We start from the raw sequence: 20076 nt of genomic DNA on the forward strand, positions 1-20076 counted from the left end.
GGGGTCAGCGCTGGTCCTCAGGGCCGCTGGGCTCCCCTCAGCACGGCCCAGCAACTGCCCTCTGAGGAGACGGCGCATGCGGTCTGACCCTAAGGCCCCACCTCCCCCGGAGCTGCACTCTGCTCTGTGCAGGGCGCCGAGGCCCGCCGTGTCTGACGCCAGCGCCTCACTGACAGGGCTCCAAGTTTCCGGTCCCAGGAGTGGTGGCATCAGGCCCACCCCTGCCCAGGGGCGTCCCTCACAGCCTTGAGTCTGTCTCCAGGAGCCAGGCTGCAGGGACTTCTTGCCCCTGCCACATGCACATGACAATTTTGGAGACAACGAGAGTGGGCGAAGCTCTGTCCTAGGACCGCCGCCTCCCCCGGAAAGGCGGTATGTGGGCCAAACAGCATTCCAGAACATTCCTGGCCTCGCTCAGAGAAATCCAAGTCTGGCCACTGGGCTCCTTTCCTCACAGAGCAATGGTGGTGGGAGGTGCCTTCTGAGGCGGGGGCGGAGGGGGGTAGAAGGGGAGGCGGGTATGCTTCCTGCAGCCCCACCTGCCACCTAGGCCCCCCACCTTCCCAGGGTGGGTGCCACGCGCACAGGCTCCGGGCCCGGTCCTCATGGCCCCCAGATGGGTCTGCCGCCGTATCTCACACAGACCATCAGAAGACAACGTGCCCCTCCCCTTCAAGGCTCAGCCACCGTCACCCCATCCACACACCCATCTGAAACCTCTCAGAATTCGCCCCAGAGAGCAGTGGGCCCAGGATGTTGGGTGAACAGCTAATCTCTACCCTGCCTGTCACCCAGGGGTGCATCTGTAAATGACCATCACTGGCTGTTTCTTGTTTTTGTTTGTTTTTCATTTTCTTTTAAAATATGTTTTTATTGATTTTTAGAGAGAGAGGAAGGGAGAGGGATAGAGAGATAGAAACATCATCCATGAGAGAGAAACATCCTCGATCAGCTGCCCCCTCCCTGCATGATCCTTCCTGGGATCAAGTCTGCAACGGGGTATGTGCCCTGACTGGGAATTGAACCAACAACCTCTTGGTTCCTGGGTTGATGCTCAACCACGGAGCAACACCGGCCTGGCCTGGATGTTTTAATCGATGAACAGAACGAAGGCGGCCAGTGGGCTGAGCCAACAGTGACTCAGCCCTGGGCAGTGACAAGATCCAGGTGCAAAATCAAATTTGGTCCCCACTTGGCCTCGACCCCCAGGCTTCCACTTGGATAAAAAGACGGTTGTCGGGGCCACTTCCTGGAGTGTGGGGGCAACATGATATTCCTGCCCGGCAGGGGACAGTCAGGGCCTGTGGGTCCTCACGCAGACACATTTTATCACTTTCGCTGACAAACGCTGAGCACTGACCACCTTCCCTCGGCTACAGGAGCGGTGCGGGGATGCAGCCAGGGGCCATCACACCTGCCCATCTATGGCTCAGCCCAGAACCAAGCACCGGAAGCTGGTGTCCTGCTGGTTCTCTGAGCAGCCCCATCCCTCACTCAAGGGCAACCCAGTAACTCCATCCTGATTCTGGGTTTGGGCCCATCTTCTCTAACCAGTGGGGGCCAAGACCTCGAGGGGCCTAAATATAGGTGTTCTCTCCCTTTGTAATGGAAATGTTTGGGGACCCAGCCCACTGAGTACAGTGCCTCCCGAATCCAACTGTTTTATTCAGAAACTATGATAGAACTTTAAATAGATACGGAATGCAACCCACTGTGTGAATTCCCGGAGTTCAAATTATACTGACACGTGCAGTCCCTTCCCCAGTACAGCCTCCAGCCCCAGGGCAGCCTCCAGTCCCAGTGCAGTCCTGTCACCAGTGCAGCATGACCCCTGTGCAACCTCTGACCCCAGTGCAGTCCTGTCACCAGTGCAGCCTCTGACCCCAGTGCAGCCTCCAGTCCCAGTGCAGTCCTGTCACCAGTGCAGCCTCTGACCCCAGTACAGCCTCCAGCCCCAGGGCAGCCTCCAGTCCCAGTGCAGTCCTGTCACCAGTGCAGCATGACCCCTGTGCAACCTCTGACCCCAGTGCAGTCCTGTCACCAGTGCAGCCTCTGACCCCAGTGCAGCCTCCAGTCCCAGTGCAGTCCTGTCACCAGTGCAGCCTCTGACCCCAGTGCAGCCTCCAGTCCCAGTGCAGTCCTGTCACCAGTGCAGCCTGACCCCCGTGCAACCTCTGACCCCAGTACAGCCTCCAGCCCCAGGGCAGCCTCCAGTCCCAGTGCAGTCCTGTCACCAGTGCAGCCTGACCCCTGTGCAGCCTCCAGTCCCAGTGCAGTTCTGTCACCAGTGCAGCCTCTGACCCCCGTGCAACCTCTGACCCCAGTACAGCCTCCAGCCCCAGGGCAGCCTCCAGTCCCAGTGCAGTCCTGTCACCAGTGCAGCCTCTGACCCCAGTGCAGCCTCCAGTCCCAGTGCAGTCCTGTCACCAGTGCAGCCTGACCCCTGTGCAACCTCTGACCCCAGTACAGCCTCCAGCCCAGGGCAGCCTCCAGTCCCAGTGCAGTCCTGTCACCAATGCAGCCTGACCCCTGTGCAGCCTCCAGTCCCAGTGCAGTCCTGTCACCAGTGCAGCCTCTGACCCCCGTGCAACCTCTGACCCCAGTACAGCCTCCAGCCCCAGGGCAGCCTCCAGTCCCAGTGCAGTCCTGTCACCAGTGCAGCCTCTGACCCCAGTGCAGCCTCCAGTCCCAGTGCAGTCCTGTCACCAGTGCAACCTCTGACCCCAGTGCAGCCCCACCCCTGGTGAAAGGGGAAGCAAATGAAGGCAGGAGAAGCTTCCTGAGAAAGGGCAGACACTTTTATTTGTGTACTTTTATCTGATACACTCCTTCCTAATGAGCAGCCTCACGTGCTTCTCCTGCACATGGACCTGGGAAGGACACACAGTGTCCACACCTCACTCGGAGGGGGAACCACAGTCACAGCGCTGCCTGGTTCCTTTCCCTGAGCTTCCCACGGGGTGAGCCTGGGTTGGAGTGGGAAGTCCTGCCATCATCCACTAGCTATTGGCCCAGTGGTCGGCAAACTCATTAGTCAACAGAGCCAAATGTCAACAGTACAACGATTGAAATTTCTTTTGAGAGCCAAATTTTTTAAACTTAAACTTCTTCTAACGCCACTTCTTCAAAATAGACTCCACCAAAGAGCCGCATGTGGCTCGCGAGCCGCAGTTTGCCGACCACGGGCCTAGAGGATAATCACGAGACGCCCTTGGCCTCAGTTTCCCCGCTATAACACAGATAATGTCTACCTACAAGTTGGTGAGGGACACAGGGCACCGTGAGGAACAAAGCCACAGGCACCGACTCGACACCTGGGGTTACTGCTGGGTCCCCTCCTGCTTCCGATGGCTGCCTCTGGCTGTGGGGCCAGCAGTTGGTGGGGAGCACAGCCCAGTTCTGGGGTTCGGATTGAACTGTGTCCCCAAATCCATGGGTTGAGGCCCTAACACACAGTGTTAACTGTATTTGGAGATGGGCCTTTAGGAGGTAATTGAGGTTAAATGGGTCCTAAGTGGGGGTGGCCCTGGTCTGAGGGGGCTGTGGTCTTAACAGGAAGAGAGATCTCGCTCTGTCCACAGTTGTGTGACCACACAGGGAAGAGGTGGTGTCTGCAGCCTGCAAGGCGGTGCTCACTGGTCCCCACCCTGCCAGCACCTGACCTCTGACCCCGGCCTCCAGGACTGTGGGCAGTGGTGTGTGTGGCCCAGCCTGTGGTGTTGTGTGATGGTGGCCTGATCCCAATAAGACTCCCTTATTCATCTGCAGTAGTATCTGCTCACCAGGCAGTAACGGGACCAAGGGACAGGATGCACGCTAACCACCGGACTGTGGAAGGGCTGGATGCAGGCTGGGGTTTACCCTCTGACCTGTCCCTCCTCACTGTGTGGGCACATTTCCATGACCTCAACCGTCTCAGCCTGAGTGACTCTACCAGGGAGGTCCCTTCTACACCTGGGCAGACAGGTTTTGTTCTAAACCCCAGAAAACAAAGAGCAGACTATCTCCTGTTTGTTGCAAACATTCGAGCCGAGTTTTACCATCAACGTACACACCACAGTGATAACTTCAGGGCATGACTTATTTCAGAGGAAAGAGGAAGCAGATGGGAACCACGTGAATTGCCAGCTCCTGGGGCCAGGAGGGCCACTCTCCAGGTGCAGAGCCGGAGTGACTGCTGAACGTCAGGGGTGGACACCCAGGCACCCCGGCTCCCAGGTGGTCAGCGCATCACTGGCTGGGTGCCGCTTCACGGCCACAGGTGGGCATCAGCCAATTATTTCCAGGGTTGCTGATGTGGGGACCTGTCACCCAGTTAGGCTGATGGCAGATTACAGTCAAAATAGACCACACAAATAAAAAAACACAGACTGATCGAATTTCACCCAATAATTGCCAGAACTGTGTGGGAAGGAACAGGATTCACACTATGCAGTTGCCTCCAAGCAGCTGTGTGCCAGGGGCCTAGAGTAGACTCTGGTCTGAGGCCCAGGGAGCCTCCCTGGGGGGGAGTGTCCTACAGCCGTGACGAGACCCCCTTGTGGAGGTGTCATTGGACAGGCTTCCTGGGAACAGGCCTCCCTCTGGTTCAGATCCCAATGCCTGTCCCACGGCCTGTCCCCGCTTGGATCTCTCCAGGGCTCTCTAGTCCCACTTCCAATGCTCGGCCTGTGATCTGGAACGCCGGGTCAGAGGGCACCTGCGTGGAAAGACAGGCTTCCTGAGCCGCGGGTGGACGGCTTCCCACCCCGGCCCAGATCCCCATCACACGCTGAGCAACACAGCCACCCCCAGACCTGGCCTTGCCCTCATTCCTTTTTATCCTGTGAGCTCCCGCCCCTGTCCTGCCGGTCCCAAGCGGGGAAACAGCGGGTGTGGACCTTCATCCCCAGGTCAGGCCCTGTGGACCCCCATCTGACAACTCTCAGAACTGTGGGGCCTCCTGGCAGCATGTCTGTCCTGTGGCGGTGCCAGGGCCTCAGCCACCGGGGACACACCCCTCCCAGGGCATCCCCTGGGCACCTCTATTCCATCAGGTTAAAAATGTGGAAAGAGAGATTAGGACACTGGTCCCTCCTTTTCTGGCTGGAATAGCATGAGAGCCAGTAAAAACGGGAATTTAATAAGAACAGCCACTTGGTTCTGTGAGCCTTTAATGAGAGGTGACGTCAAAGCCAGTGCACACAGCTGGGGGCTGGCCCCGCTCCCAATACCAACTCACTCCCATGGGAGGAAGGTTCCAGAATGCCTAGGGGACCAGCTATGCTGCAGACCACAGCAGCCTGCCTGCTGAGTGTCCTGGGTCTCGGGGCCCTGCAGGGAGCGGCTACTAGGATGGCGTCTTCTCCTTGCCATTCCCTCCGGCCACCCACCTGACCCCCTCAGCTTCATCTGCCTTTAGGAGGAAGTTCCCAGGATGCACAGCGTGGGTCAGAAATGTTCGCACGATCTGCTTTATCTGAAAGCCCGCAGGTGTTCTGTGATGAGGCACCGGCCTGGGAGCCAGCGTGGACCCTGGCTGAGCCCCGCCTTGCACCTCCCGCTCCTGTCAGACAGAGATGAGAACAGTCACCGGCAGAGGGGGCACGGGCAGCCTTTCTGAAGGTCCACGCAGTGTCCCGCAGGCCTGGAGAGGACTGGCCATGGGGTCAGACACTGCACGCCCCACGGCGGGCCAGCTGAGCAAGCTAGGAGGGCTGTGTGTCCCCTGTGTGTCTGGGGCCAAGGGCTCAAGCAAGCTCCCAGGGGCTCATTTCTTTGTCTATAAAACGAGGCACATTTATGAGTTGAGGCCCGGGCAGGGCCCCAGGGTGGGGGTCAGGGGCTCTGGGCAGGAGATGAGAGGTCCAGGGCCCAGGTCCAGCTAGCACACCTCTCACAGAAGCCAGTGGCCACCTGAAGTCACTGTTAAGATATATACCTCGCACACAATGGTAAGTACTTTGGGGTTAAACTTTAATGCAATGAACTTGGGGGAAAATGAGCCAAAACGTTTGGTGGAAAAGGTGGACCTGGAGCTCACTGTGTGGTTGAGGCTGCTGGGCGGAAGGAAGGATGCATGTCCAGGTCCACCTACGCTCCAGCCGCCCTGAGGGCTGGGGCGGGCCGGCAGGCATCGGACCGAGGAGGGTCCTTGGGGGCTGGAGTTGGGCAGCCACAACTCTGGGATCTGCAGAGACCTGCCTGCCACTCAGGCCCTGCTCTGGCCACGGTAGGGTAATCCATGTGGCACCTGGCTCGGTTCCCGCCCCTACTCACCCCTTCTCACTCTACTCCGATGTCTGGACCGAGTAATGCAAACAAGAACAGAATCTACTCCCTTCTCCCCTTCTTGAGGTGGAGATGTGTTTTCAATCAGGGCTTCCTCAGAGAAGGATGAGCGGCTTAACTGGGGTCCCTCTAGTGACGAGCAGGACGGCTGAGGGGCCCCCCTCTCCGTGGAGGTCCTTCTCCAGCTCCAAACCCCCTCCCCCCAGGCAGGGCCATCCTGGGCACCTCTGTCCCTGGTCGGCGGTCGCTCCCAGGGGTTGAAGTGGTTTCTCCCACAGTCCTGAGAGGTTCCGTTGGGGACAAAAAGCTGCATCGTCATCACCACGTGGCCTTGGTCCAGGACTGTCTGTGAAGGACAAGCGGGTCCCCAGCCGGGGAGTCCTGGCCACCGGACCCGACAAAGGGAAGCTCCAGGCCCCTCACCCGCATGGCCCCGACCTATCACAGGCATTTTTGGGAAACCAACTGAAAACATCTCACGTGAAAAGATGAACTCCCCAAGACCCCCAAAAATGTGTCAGGATTTATTTTTCTCATTTTATGGAATTCTGAGGTCCCAACTTGGAATTCTTTTTATCCTGTGAGCTCCCGCCCCGTCCTGCCGGTCCCAACCGGGGAAACACAGGGTGTGGACCTGCACCCCCAGGACCCGCCTCTGACGTTATGGAACAACTCAGAACCGTGGGGCCTCCTGGCAGCATGTCTGTCCTCAGCCACAGGGCACGACTGGACGGACGGGGCAGCTTCCTATTAGAGGCGGCGTTGGTGCCGTTAAATAAAAGCAGCGACAAGCAAGAACCCTGAGGAAGCTCCCGCTGTGGGTGAGCGCACACGGTTTCTCTAGAATCCCACCAAGTGTTCTGTTCTGCCCCGCGTGCTGCCCCCGGGGCAGCCGGGGGTGAGTGCAGGCGTCTCCCAGGAGCTGTGCATCTGTTCACGGCCCTGCCTTTACCTGGAAGCTTTTCCCCACTAAACACTCATCCCCAGAGAGGGTCAGGGAGCCGACCGCCCTGGGCCCACGCAGACCAGCAGCCAGACAACCCACCTGACCGAGGCCTCTGCACTCGGCTCCTGACAGGGTCGGGGTGGAAGTGGGCGTCACCCCTGGGAGCTGCGGGCAGGAGGGTTAGCTGCTGACATCGAAGGCAACATCAGAGCTGAGACAGGAGGTGGGGAAGGCGACAAGAGGGTGAGACAGGTGTGGGCCCTTCCCAGGCCTCTGCCTCTGCCACCAACACTGTCACCCTTCATTTCCACACCTGAAACGCCTGGGGTCTTGCAGGGAGGAGGCGCTGGCCTGCCCTGGGGGCTCTGTGTGAGAGCAGTGCCTTCCCGAGGTCCCTGTCCCAGAGCCGACAGCAGGAAAGCCACCCGATCCCCTTACTTCCACCCAATCTCAAAGGAAAATCTAAGATGAGGTTTGACCTTACACATTTGCACATGAAAATGAATTTCAGGGGTGGGATTTAAATGGGTTTATGTCCACTGTCTTGTATGTTTCAACAGCACATGTCACGAGCTTGAAGGGAATCTGCCTGTCTCCATAAGCAAAATGGCCACCTGAGGCCGTTTCTGCCGTGGTCAGGTGGACCAGGCCCCCAAACCTGGAGGAGGACGTCACAGCCTCACCACTGAGGTCTAAGAGAGGGACACAGACCAAAGTACCTTAACATCAGGTGACCCTCTCCTGATGAATGCCACGCCCTATCCCCCCCACAGAGCCCAACAGGGCAGGGTGTCTTCGGAACTCAGGGTGGCAATCCGGTCTCAGTAACGAGGGTGCTGGGTGGAGATGCTCTAAGTGACCTCCGGGGGGCAAGGCACAAAGGCAGGCACCTGGTCCAGTGCCCACTCCCACCTGCTCAGTGCGGTGAGTACACTCAGTTCCAAAGCTAAGGAGGCGGCAATGCACGGCGAGAAAAACACCAAAACAAAACTGCTGCTTGAGCTCTAGTATATCATTCGTTCATTTATTTATCTTAAGCACCACATAAGGACAGCCCCACAAGTCAGGCACGGAGTCAGATGCAGGTGGAGGTCCCTGCTCTCAGGGAGCTCACAGGCTAGGGGCGTGTTGAGCGGTCAAAACCCCACAGGGCTTGGTGGACCCAGCCCAGGAAGGCAGGGAAGGCTGGGGCGCTCCCAAGGCAGCGTGGGCACCTGCAGTTTCGTAGATAAGGAGTAAATTTCAGAGACAAGTGGTGAAAGGAGATGAGGGCCTGATGAAAATAGGGCTCACACCACCAGAAAGGCTTGGGAAGTCCAGGCCTTAGGGAGCCTGATGGTCCCTGCTAATGGAATGGACCAGGGCTCTGTAGGTGAAGCTGGGGCACCAGCCAGAGGGAGAGGGGTCCAGGTGAGATGTCATTGAAATCATGGTGATGAAGTTGCTGGAGGACCTGGGCAGATATAGAGCGTGGTGATGGAGGACCTGGGGCAGAAGAAGAGTGTGTTGATGGAGGACCTGGGGCAGATGTAGAGCGTGGTGATGGAGGACCTGGGGCAGATGTAGAGTGTGTTGATGGAGGACCTGGGGCAGATGTAGAGCGTGGTGATGGAGGACCTGGGGCAGATGTAGAGTGTGTTGATGGAGGAGGCAGATGTAGAGCGTGGTGATGGAGGACCTGGGGCAGATGTAGAGCGTGGTGATGGAGGACCTGGGGCAGATGTAGAGCGTGGTGATGGAGGACCTGGGGCAGATGTAGAGTGTGGTGATGGAGGACCTGGGGCCGATGTAGAGCGTGGTGATGGAGGACCTGGGGCAGATGTAGAGTGTGGTGATGGAGGACCTGGGGCAGATGTAGAGCGTGGTGATGGAGGACCTGGGGCAGATGTAGAGCGTGGTGATGGAGGACCTGGGGCAGATGTAGAGTGTGTTGATGGAGGAGGCAGATGTAGAGCGTGGTGATGGAGGACCTGGGGCAGATGTAGAGCGTGGTGATGGAGGACCTGGGCAGATGTAGAGCGTGGTGATGGAGGACCTGGGGCAGATGTAGAGCGTGGTGATGGAGGACCTGGGGCAGATGTAGAGCATGGTGATGGAGGACCTGGGGCCGATGTAGAGTGTGGTGATGGAGGACCTGGGGCAGATGTAGAGCGTGGTGATGGAGGACCTGGGGCAGATGTAGAGCGTGGTGATGGAGGACCTGGGCAGATGTAGAGGGTGGGGTCGTAGTTGTTGGGGCAGAGGGCAGCTTTGAGCTCTGTGGGAGTGAGACCGCAGCACTGAATGGCTATGCAGGTGGGTGACCCTGGATGGCACATGGACAGCCCGGCATCACCCTGGGGTCCCAGTTATGTGTCCTTGGAGGCCTCTGTCCCCCACCTGGAAGAGGGTGTGCATGTCATACATAGGCTCCTTCCCCTCTGACACGGGTCGTGTGTAACCCTCGGCGCTTGTGAACTTGGAGCAGGGACTGTAGAGCTACTTTCTAAACTGCTTTACAAAGAAATTTTTCTTTATAAGGCCTAGGTTTTCTTTAAAACATTCAATATCTGGTCAATCATGCTAGAAGTTTAATTAGAACATAATCATTACATTTTCAAAAAAAAAAAAAAAGTCTGAATGTTTTCTTTTTTAGCGCTCTTGTACCTTATTCCAGAATGGACAGGATTCATGACCTATGTGCAATACAGATCACAAAGCCCAGCAGCCACACGCTCGGGACAAACCCTCTCCTGGAACCGGATCCAGGAGCTGCTGACAGCCGTACCACTGCTCCGTGCACGCACTCACGAGATGGCAATTTTACAACAAGATCTTACTTTTACACCTTCAAAAGCATGGCTCGTATTTGCCTCAAGGACAGTTCATTCCAACTGTTTGGTATCAACACCGATGTTTGAGAGCTTCCCGTGACCTGGTCTATTATAAACGGCATCTTACATTTAGAGAGAACAGAAACCTTCTAAAAAGTCTCCCTTTTACGATACTAAGATAACAACACGGCTGCTCTTGCAATCAGTTTTTGGAGTATAATTTCCCTCTTCACGCTTGTGTTTTTAGAACAAAGGCGACAGCATTAAATGATTGTTTGCATAGCTGGGCTTCCACGGAACACAAACCCAGGACGGCACATGCCATCCTGCGAACACAGGCCGGGGGGACGGGCCACCGCGCAGGGCCTGGGCTCTGCGCACACACCCTCACTTTCTACTAGTGCAGGGCGTGGGAACACAAACGATGCTGTTTTCTTTAATGACGGACCCTAAAAAATGGACCAGTGAACTGATTTTTCAAAAGGTGATAAGAAGCCATCCTCAACATGTGTGGACGGACAATCTGAATGAGAGAATACTTTGTGGCCAAGTAAAAGGTAAAAAGCCTCATGGTCACAGGACGTTGCAATTATTCAAGGAACAAAGTCATGTGGGTTTTAGCAGGAGTGCAAAAACATCAATGTTACTTAATGACCACATCAGGCAGCAGCCTTTAGGCTTAATAGCAAGGGTTTATTTCTAAAGGCACCTGCAAAATAATTATAGCTGTTTGCTCCCCACCTTACACAGCTATAGAATTTAAACGCACAGGAGCCCTCTCAGCTCTGAGTGCAGGAGAGCCGCACTTTCCACCCTCTCCCCCGCCCCAGCTGTTACATACTTGCAAACAGCTGGCAAAATGATCAGCAATTACTCCAATACGCGCCCTCCTCCCTACCCCCAACAGTAATAAAGGAAAATACACCGGAAGGTTCGCTTTTTTTTTTTTTTTTTAAAGAATTGGCAACATGGTCTTGCTAACAGGATAGTAACACAGCTTAAAGGTACAGTGCGACCGTGCTGTTTTGCAGCGACAGCAGCTCATCGTTTCTGCGTCTTTTAGAAAAAGCACCCCACCGGTTCGTTCGCAGCACGTAAGGTTAGAAAGATAGCGTTACCATTGGCAGGCAGGTAGGTGAAGGGCTGGTACTGGCTTCGCTTCCTCTTCCCGTTGCAGACGTAGAAGCTGACTTGGACGGGGCTGGTGATTCTCTGATTGCGAAACGGCGGTATCTCGACCACCAGTGAGTTCTAGTGCGAGAGGGCAGACAGGAGGGACAGTTAGCACCTCTCCCACGCAGAGGCTTTGCACTGAGAGGGTTCGTCCACGTGGAGAACAGCTCCCACTGTGGGGCTGCTAGAAGAAGCCACCCGCCGAGAGCCTGTGTGTGAGCGGGCACATGCGTGTGCAGGCCGGCCTGCTGGTCACACGTGGGCTAGCAGGGAAGAGGGTCCTTGATGTCCTCCACACCCAGAGCTGAGAGGTGGGCTGAGGTGGCGTGTGCAGGGGACGCAGACTGGGGGCTTCACCTAAGATGCCACCGACTTGGCGCAGGAGAGGGACCAGTGCAGATGCTGAGAGGGGACCAGCCACACGACCGCTGACCCCAAACGCTTCCATCTGCCCTACAGCAAAGGGTCAGTGACCTTTGAAAATGAGAACGGAGCCTCCCTTGCGCTGACTCCTGGATGGAGCCAGGGGCACCTGTCCAGGGAACTGGCAATGAAGACCCAGGGCAGGTGCTTCCTGGGGATGTGTCTCTGCGGACAGAGTCTGTGAGGACAATGGCCCAAAGCCCCTCACGAACGCCCAGACTCCCTCAAACTGAAGAAGATGGAGAGCTGGGCGCCTGGCAGTCAGAAGGTGGAGCCCGAGATGCAACAACAGGGCGGTTCATGTGGCTGCTGTTACCTTCCTGTGTATTAAAATAAAAACCAGCAACCGTGTAGCACCATGCTCTTTCAAGTACAGCTATGAAAGCAAGGTGCACTGAGGCAGTGGGGCACCGGGGGAGAGAGATGGCGGGAATGGTACACCCGCTTCCCGGCCACCTGCGCACTCCCTGGGCTGTCCTTGTGTGGCTGTAAGCAGGTCAGCAATACGTGGTCCATGCGCCACATGCTCCGCAGGAGGAGGGGGAGCTGCACTGGATTTTGGGGGGTCGGGTAGGGGAACATTTCACATCCAAAAAGTTCCACCATTTTTTTTTTTGTCATATGATTTCAGTTAACAAGCAGGAAAAATGTACAAGAAAAATCCATTGTATAATTTTTTTTTTGTTAAAGTAATTGTAGCTTGTTCCCCAGAATAATAGCAAAATTGATTGAATTATGTTAGCAATGAAATCTTAAGAATGTTAAAACAGAAAACTAAGGAGAACTTCAGGCCAAGCCTTTTCCTTTTACAGGTAGAGAAACTGAGGCACCGAAGTTGGCTGCTGAGGGCACACGGATGGCAGGGCCAGGGTGGGGGTCTCCGGAGACCACACTGGCTCCTGGCCACATGCTTCTGTTGTTTTAATAACTTTGTGTCATTCAGAAGAAGCAACAAGCACACCGTCTCCTTCTGCCTCAGCCTGACATCCCCTCACCAAAATGTGAGCCCGAAGCCAGAGGGGCAAAGGGGGTGACGTTGGGAATGAGTTGTGCACCTGCAGCCCAGGTGTGGCAGCCTGGCTCCAGGTCACCCAGGTCTGGGTTCAGCCGCAGCGCTGACACGCCAGAGTGTCAGTTTCCCATTTGTACCAGTAAGATAAAGATCAAGTCGCTACCTCTCGGGTCGTCTCCTGAGGACTCGGCTGGAAGGAGACACCGTGGTAATGATGGGCCTGGCACGTGGCTGGCATCATGGAGCCCACAGCAAACAAGTCTAATCTCCACAGAGGAGATTCCGAGAAGAGACAGGAAAAAAGAACTCTTCCTTGGGCTGAGGTTGGAACTAAGAGAGGTGCGAGGAGGCAGGGACGGCTGTGGCCACGGGAGCCCGTGACGTGCCAGGTGGGGCTACGCGCCCTCGGAGCACACTGGATTCTGTGGGGTCGGGGTTTGTAATTCTAAGTGACAGGAGGGCCGGGCTCTGATGTGGGCACAGGCTGATATGCGTCCCACTCTCTAAACAAATTCTGTGACAAATGCTATCCTCCCCGGGACACGGGGCTGAAATGCCCAGCAGGGGACAGGTAAGGAAGAAAGTGCAGGGGCAGAAATAAGGCTAACAAGTGACACTTGCTAGATCAGGGGGCTCACTTTAAGAATACCCACTGTCTAAACTGCTCACCATAGCATATAAGCTGTATACACAGCACAATCCCGCTTTGTTTAAAAATACATACACTATGATGTATATGCATATGTGTGTGTGAAGGTGCAGACAATACACATGCATGCACACCCACACCAATGACCACAATGAATGTGACAGTCTTTTTATAATTAGGAAAAACGTGAAGGTGAACCTCATTTAAGAGATAAGGATGGAATTATGAAAAGGTGTATCCATATCCACATGTACGTTTCTTTTAAAACACACAACTAACTGTCAAGCTTCCTTTAAAAATGCAACTATTCAACATAAAAAAGAAAACTCGGTGACAGAAAATCTGAATATGCAAACTTAGCAGGAATTATTTTGATAGAACAAGATGGCTTGGGGGTGGCTCCACAGCCAGTGGGAAGCAGGGGGAGACCGGCCTGGGGGGCGGTGGGCGCTGGAGCAGGAGTGAGGCCGCCCTGTGGTGTGACAGGATTGGAGGAGACATAGGGAGGCAGGGAGGTGCGCCCTGCAAGGCGGACGGGGCTGTGTCTCCAGCCACCAGATGTCTGTTCAAACAAGCCCTGCGCTGACTGTAGCCCACAGGCCTGCGGGCCAGGAGTCCTGTCTGAAAGCCGAACTGCCTGGGACTGCAGCATGTCCTTGGGCTCCTCAGGAGCCCCGTGAGGCCAGTGTGAGTCCCCCAACCTCCATCAGCACACTTCTAACACAGGTCCGCCCTGGGGTGTGGAGCGTGGACAAGGAAGCCACACCCCAGGCGGAAGATGTTTTGTCCTGGCAGAGCCACTGTGAGCAGCCACCCAGCATCACCCGGAGCCACCCCTGGGGCAGCCATGAGGCCCCGCCCACCCCAGGGCAGGGAGCAGCTACCCATCATCGCTTCAGCCAACCCCATGACCCAGGTGCCCTGCTCACCCGGCTCAACCGTGCAGGACCCACAAGGAGCCCCCCGAATTAAGTACTTGACCTGAACAGTATTTCCCATCCCCTGCACCTCTGGAAGGACCGTTCACATCGCCATCAGCGGAATGTGCTATGGAGATGGAAGAACTGTGAATATCCTCCACAAATCCCTCGCTGGCCACGGCATCTCATGTCAGCCTGCTTCCTGCAGCTTTTCCAGGACTCAGTGGGAAACACACACTCATGGTAGCTACTAATCATCATCGCTTTCAGCACCACGGTCCAAACACACTGCGTCATGAGACACCACCTGGGGAGGGAGGCCCAGCTCCTGCTGTCTACGGGAGGAAGCCCCTTCCAACACAAAGTCAGGTGACAGGGAGAGAGACCCAGGACACACACCAGGCTAACAGTAACCAAAAGAGAGCCGGAGAGCACCGTAACTTCAGACAAAAGGCGTTCTCCAGAAATAACCAACCAAAGAAACAATAACTATTTCTCAGGTACCCAAAAAGCCGTGAAAGGCTGAGTGTGGGTGTGGGCACGTGTACGTGGCCACCTGCAGCCCCCAGACCCAGCTCAGCGGCCCCAACACCGCCGGGCAGGTGTTCCCGGGCCTCCAGTCCCCTGGCTAACCGGCAAAGGGAACCGGCCCGCCCAAGAGGCACAGCTCTACCCGTTTCACGTTCAAAACAAGAGTCTGGTAAGCGGTGAGCGTTCTCGGACGAGGACGGGTAAGAAGTCACTGCCAAGTATGCTGGTGGAACCTGGCCACCTGCGTGCCCACACAGGTCCAGCGCCCTCAGAGGCTCGGGGCAGTGGTCCTCCTGGGGGGCAGTGGTCTGTGTGGGGCCTGGTGGCAATGACAGCCGAGGCCACAGAAAAGCCCCGTGTCCAGGCATGACGCTCACCGTCCTGGCCGTGTGGCAGGAGCTGGCACACAAGCGCTGTGAGGCCTCCAGCCCCTTGGGCCTGTCTCCGTGGCTGCCCTGCACCTTGTCTCGCTGCCTCCCAGGAGCCCTGGACCAGGGAGCGCTGTGCACCCACTTCTCTCGCACTGCCTTGCTGTCATTTCTATGAGTCCTTCCACTTTAACAGACCAGAGGCCACAGGCCTCGGCAGGAACCCGCCCCCGCGTGAGGAGCCCCCTGACACGCCTGGCATCGCGTGGGCACCTCTGAGCAATACTTACTGGCTTGCACAGGTCTCGGTCGGTTTTCGCCTCCATTTCCCAGATGTGGTGGCCGTCTAAAAGAAAGGGCACGGGACATCCGTTACTCGGTGCCTGACTGAGCACATCCCCCGAAAACACACACCGCGGTCCAGGCAGATGGCCCGGGGACAGCAGCCGCCAAGTAGAGGACCCACCCGCCTGGCTTGGCGGTGCTGGCTGCTAACCGGCAAGAACAGAAAGTCATGTCTGTGGGACAGTGGATGGACGCCAGGCCGGGGGGAGACGCTGGGAGACTCACACCCAGACTCAGGTGCAGGGGACCTGGTGGAGCCCGAAGACCTGGCTCTGCAGGGCGCAGCCTGGCTGTGGGGTGGGGGACTCCCCCAGAAATGGCCCTCTTCCCAGTGTCACCCCATCAGTCAGGGAAGGGTTTCCACATGCCCATATCCAAGGGAGCTCGAGCCCAGGAAAAGCGTGGTGACCCCCGTGAGTGCCCTGTCCCCTCTCCCGCCAGCTCAGCCCCAGGGCACAGCGCCCGAGCCTGCAGAGCCCCGTGCCTTCGGGGAGCCAGGTCCACGGGGTAAATGAGAAAGTCCTTTCCTTGACTACTGCTTGCCAGGTCAGGACACAGACATGCAAAGCCCACGGGACTTTCATCCTCACCCCGTGGCTGTTTGCATGTTTAAGAAACGTAAAATGTCTCACAAAGGGGCCTGTGGAGGGGCTTTGTTCCTGGGCCGGGCCCCCACTAACTGGGACCCCCCACAAACTGAACCCTGGTGCTTGCAAGCCCCTGTCTGCAGACACACAGCGTAGGGACTGGCTCTGTAAGAATTCTGAGTTGATAGGTGTCAACACCGCCCCCGCCCCCCCCCCCACACGGCCCAGAGGCCTCTTTCCTTGTTATTGTTTATAAAGTCAGTGCTCCTATAAGCATTAGTTTCTACCTACGCGCTGTTTTCAAAGAAGAAATGTGTGTCACAAATCCTACATTATAACTAAATTAGACAAGCTCCTTTTCCTCCCTCACGCTGACTGCGTGCTGGTGGAGGTGGAGACGGGGAGGAAGCGTGAGTCACGACCTGCTGGGCCACACCAGCCTCTGGGGATGCCGGGCCCACCCACTGGCCAGATGCCGACCTCGGCCCCAGGGGTCAGTGCCCATCCCCTCCAGGAAGAAATGGCAGAACCTGAACGAAGGCTCCCGGCACTCGAAGCATCAGGAGCCTGACAAAGCAGCTCTCAGCCCGGGGCCCTGCGCCTACGCCCGCTAGCCGGCTGGGCCCGTCCCACCGCCGCTTCTGAAAAGTCACAGACTGGCACCAGCACAAACACACACATCTAGATGTCCGAGTTGGTCTTGGAACCCCCAAAGTGTATGCACCTTTCAAAGCCGGGGCCCCGTGCCCACCCCCACCCAGGGCATGCCAAAGTGCCGGTCTCTGGCCCTGCTTCCCCAGGTCTTCCTGTCTGTGGTTGATCCACAGCCCCAGGGCGGGCACTGGCGCGTCTGGTCCACTCAGAGACCCTAAAGGCGCTGATGCCTTTTAAACAGCGTATGCTCACACACGGCCATTGTTCAGGGGAGGCAGGACCGAGGCATGAAAGACGGCCGATGGAGAACTCTTAGGAATGGTCAGCACCGTGGCTCCCACTTCCACAGCCCAGCCCAGCCCGCCTCCTGCAGAGCCTGCCAGGCCTGGGTGTTGTGCTCAACGTCAGCTTTACTGGGAAGGGAAATCGGCCTGAATGGGCCTTTGTGTTCAGCTTATCAGGAGCTCACTGGGCTCTCAGTAGGAAACTGTGCACAAGCCCAGAAGTAAAAATATTCCCAGTCATTAGGGAATTCCCTGCAGCGTGAGTCATCCGAAAGGCTTCCCTGCCACACCCGCCAGGAGGCTCCCGGGCGGCCTGTGGCTGTTGCGCCTCCGCCTGGCTGTCCCAGCTGCGCGGGTCCTCATGAGGGCCCTCCGGGCCTCCACAAGCTGTCCTGGGACACTCGCCTGGCCTTCTTCTGGGGGCGGGAGGGTTCTGAGTCTCGGATTGGCCCCGGACCTGTGAGCCTCAGGCAGCCGGTGGGCAGAAGCAGTGCGGGAATAACAAAGGGCCTGGGTCAAAGAGTCCTTGGTTCAAGGGCGATGACGCCCACTCCTGGGGACCCAGGCTACTCAGGCCCTCGGCCACACACACGTCATCTCCTCCTGGTCATCAGTCGGCCGCAGGAGCGGGCTGCACGCTTACTCACGGTACCTGTGCGACACACCATGTCCAGCCTGCACACGGAACACCTGGGGAGGCTCCGACATCGGGCCTGTGCTGGCATCGGGCTGCTGGCTGTCAGGGAAGGTGTGATGGGTACACCGCCGGTCACCTCCCCACAGAAAGATGCCGAGAGGCTTGTGCAGGGCCTGACGGAGGGGAGGGCCAGGGAGGGGCAGCGGGACGCTGGTCCCAGGGACTCAGGCCAGAATGGCTGAGGTGTGCATCCAGGTCCGACCCATTGCCGCCTCCGTCCTCGGGACCCTCCCAGGCCTCACTTGACAGCGTCCACAGAGCCACTGGGACCAGCCTGCTCGGCACAGAGATGGGAGTGGAGAGGAAATGACCCACGTGTGGTGGGACCCAGCCTGGCGGTCCCTAGAGGGTCCCACGTGCAATTTCCAGCTGCAGTCATGGGACTGTGTCCAGGGAAGGAACATCCTGGTCCATGCGGAACCCGGGCACCGGTGCTCATGCAGCACTGGGCTCAAGAGACAAAACGTGGATGCACCCCGAAGCCCCACCGACGTGGACAAACCACGTGCACCTGGCCATATATGGGCGCGTCCGCCTCCTCGGGCACAGTCCTCACACAGGCTCCCGCAGGGACGAGGCTGGAGCATGCCGCCTGATGAAAATGTTCTGGGGTGCGTGACGGTGGAATGGCTCTGATTTACCAAGACCAGTGGATGTAGGCAGGGGAGCTGTGCGGGCCCGTGAGACAGTCACATCTCAAAGCTGACATAAAGTACGTCTCCCACACAACCACGGTGGTGCTGCTGTGTCTTAGAAGCCGAGGGAGAAGCGGGCGTTGAGGCCGGCACCCAGCCGTGCCCTCTCCCACGCCTTCCCCACCAGGAGCCAGGGCACCTCGAATGATGACTCTCCACCTTGTGCAAGTGGCCTTGGGCAGACCCTGGAGGAAGAGGCCTGTGGTTTGGGCAAGTCAGAGGGAAGGACCAGCCATCTGCCCTGAGAGGCTGCGGTGACAACTCACATGAGGAAGGATGCGAGGCCTGTGTCTGGCTCTCGGAGCCCTGTGGGTGCCTGTGGAGAGGCCCTCCTGCCCACACCCTGCCCCTCCACCATCAGTCACTGTGCCCGGGGGACAGGCTTGTCCTGGGGCCATGAAGGGTCCGGAGGGCACAGAGGTCAAGCTGAGCCCTGCCTCCTGGACCAGCAGCTGCACCACCCACTCCCCTCCCAGGTGCCTCAGAGGCTGACCTCAGAGGTCAGCCTGGGACCCACAGGACAGTCCTGCAGGGAGTGAGGTCCCCTGGGTTGGGCTGAAGCCACAGCCCTCGCTTTGGGGTGAGGACACTTCCTGGGACCTCCCTGAACCTGAGCACGGCGGGCTGGGGAGCAGGGGTCTGGGACCGGCGGACACGGCCCACCGACACTGCCTACCCACCCACCACGCCTCCCAGTGCAGGGCTCTTGGCCGCTCATCTCCTCCCAAGGCTGTTCAGAATGTTGTACGATTTAGCCTGTCGGGTCATCTTTCCATTCTGAGGCCAAAAACATAGGAAAAGGCCTCCTTAGGACACAGGGTGGCCTGGCTCACTGCTGCTCTTCCACTCACTGGACACCAGTGTGACTCCCAGGGCAGTCCAGGAAAGTTTCTGCTGCCCGCCCATCGGCAGGCCTGGGCCCCGTGCGCTCACCCGGGTTGCAGGAGCGGGCACGGTGGAGGTCAGCGCCTGGAGGGCTGACGTGGGTGAGCACAGTGACAGCTGTCGGGTGCACGGACGTCGCCATCCTCTTTCCCATGTCAGCGCCAGGAAAGTCTGGAAGGAGAGGTCTCTTCCTCCACGCCAAGTCATGACTTCCGGGTGTGTGCGCCGCACCACACGCCTGCGGTGTCCCATCTGGGGAACTTCCAGACACCGAGGGCACAGGGCCTCCAGCCCTGCGGCTGGGACACACACCGGGCTCCGCACGGCCACGGCCCTGGGACCAGACCAGGGGAGGAGGTGCAGGCCGCTGGCTGGGGCTGCGCTGCATCGTCACGGAGCGCCAGCTGGATGACCAGGGCGAGCGAAACACGACCCGCATGGGCTCTGGCCCAGCTGCAAATGCGCCACCGAGAGAGCTCTGGGCACCCAGGCCACCAGGTGTCACTCACCGCCCACACAGCACAGCCAGGCCACGGGCTGCAGCCCCTAAGACCACACTCACACTCAATACCCTGACACACCTGTTCACGTTCACATACCCTGAAACAAATACCCGCTCACACGCAAACACCCTCACACACACCAGCTCACACACCCTCACACACATCCACTCACATACCCGCTCCCAGTCACCAAATACGCTCGCTCTTATGCACCCTGACACAAATACCTTCTCACACTCACACACACCCTGCACACACCGTCGTGCACACCCACACACTCACCCTGCACACACTACTCCTGAACTGGCCCTTCAGGCCCCG

The 20076-nt window shown here is 57.7% G+C and overlaps 1 protein-coding gene across 3 annotated transcripts in view; it reads right to left on the bottom strand.

Annotated features, from left to right (window-relative positions):
- The window catches only part of NFATC1 (nuclear factor of activated T cells 1), a 100315-nt gene that overhangs the window by 38196 nt on the left and 42043 nt on the right, over window positions 1-20076 (bottom strand). For all 3 annotated transcript variants that reach the window (XM_080683474.1, XM_080683475.1, XM_080683473.1), the window contains exons 7-8: window positions 15396-15451; window positions 11148-11280 (exon numbers count right to left, since the gene is read on the bottom strand). In XM_080683474.1, the coding sequence (XP_080539600.1) occupies window positions 11148-11280; window positions 15396-15451 (189 nt within the window). The remainder of the gene's footprint in view (window positions 1-11147; window positions 11281-15395; window positions 15452-20076) is intronic.

This window comes from Plecotus auritus (assembly GCF_963455305.1).
Source record: "Plecotus auritus genome assembly, chromosome: 8".
Lineage (NCBI taxonomy): Eukaryota > Metazoa > Chordata > Mammalia > Chiroptera > Vespertilionidae > Plecotus > Plecotus auritus.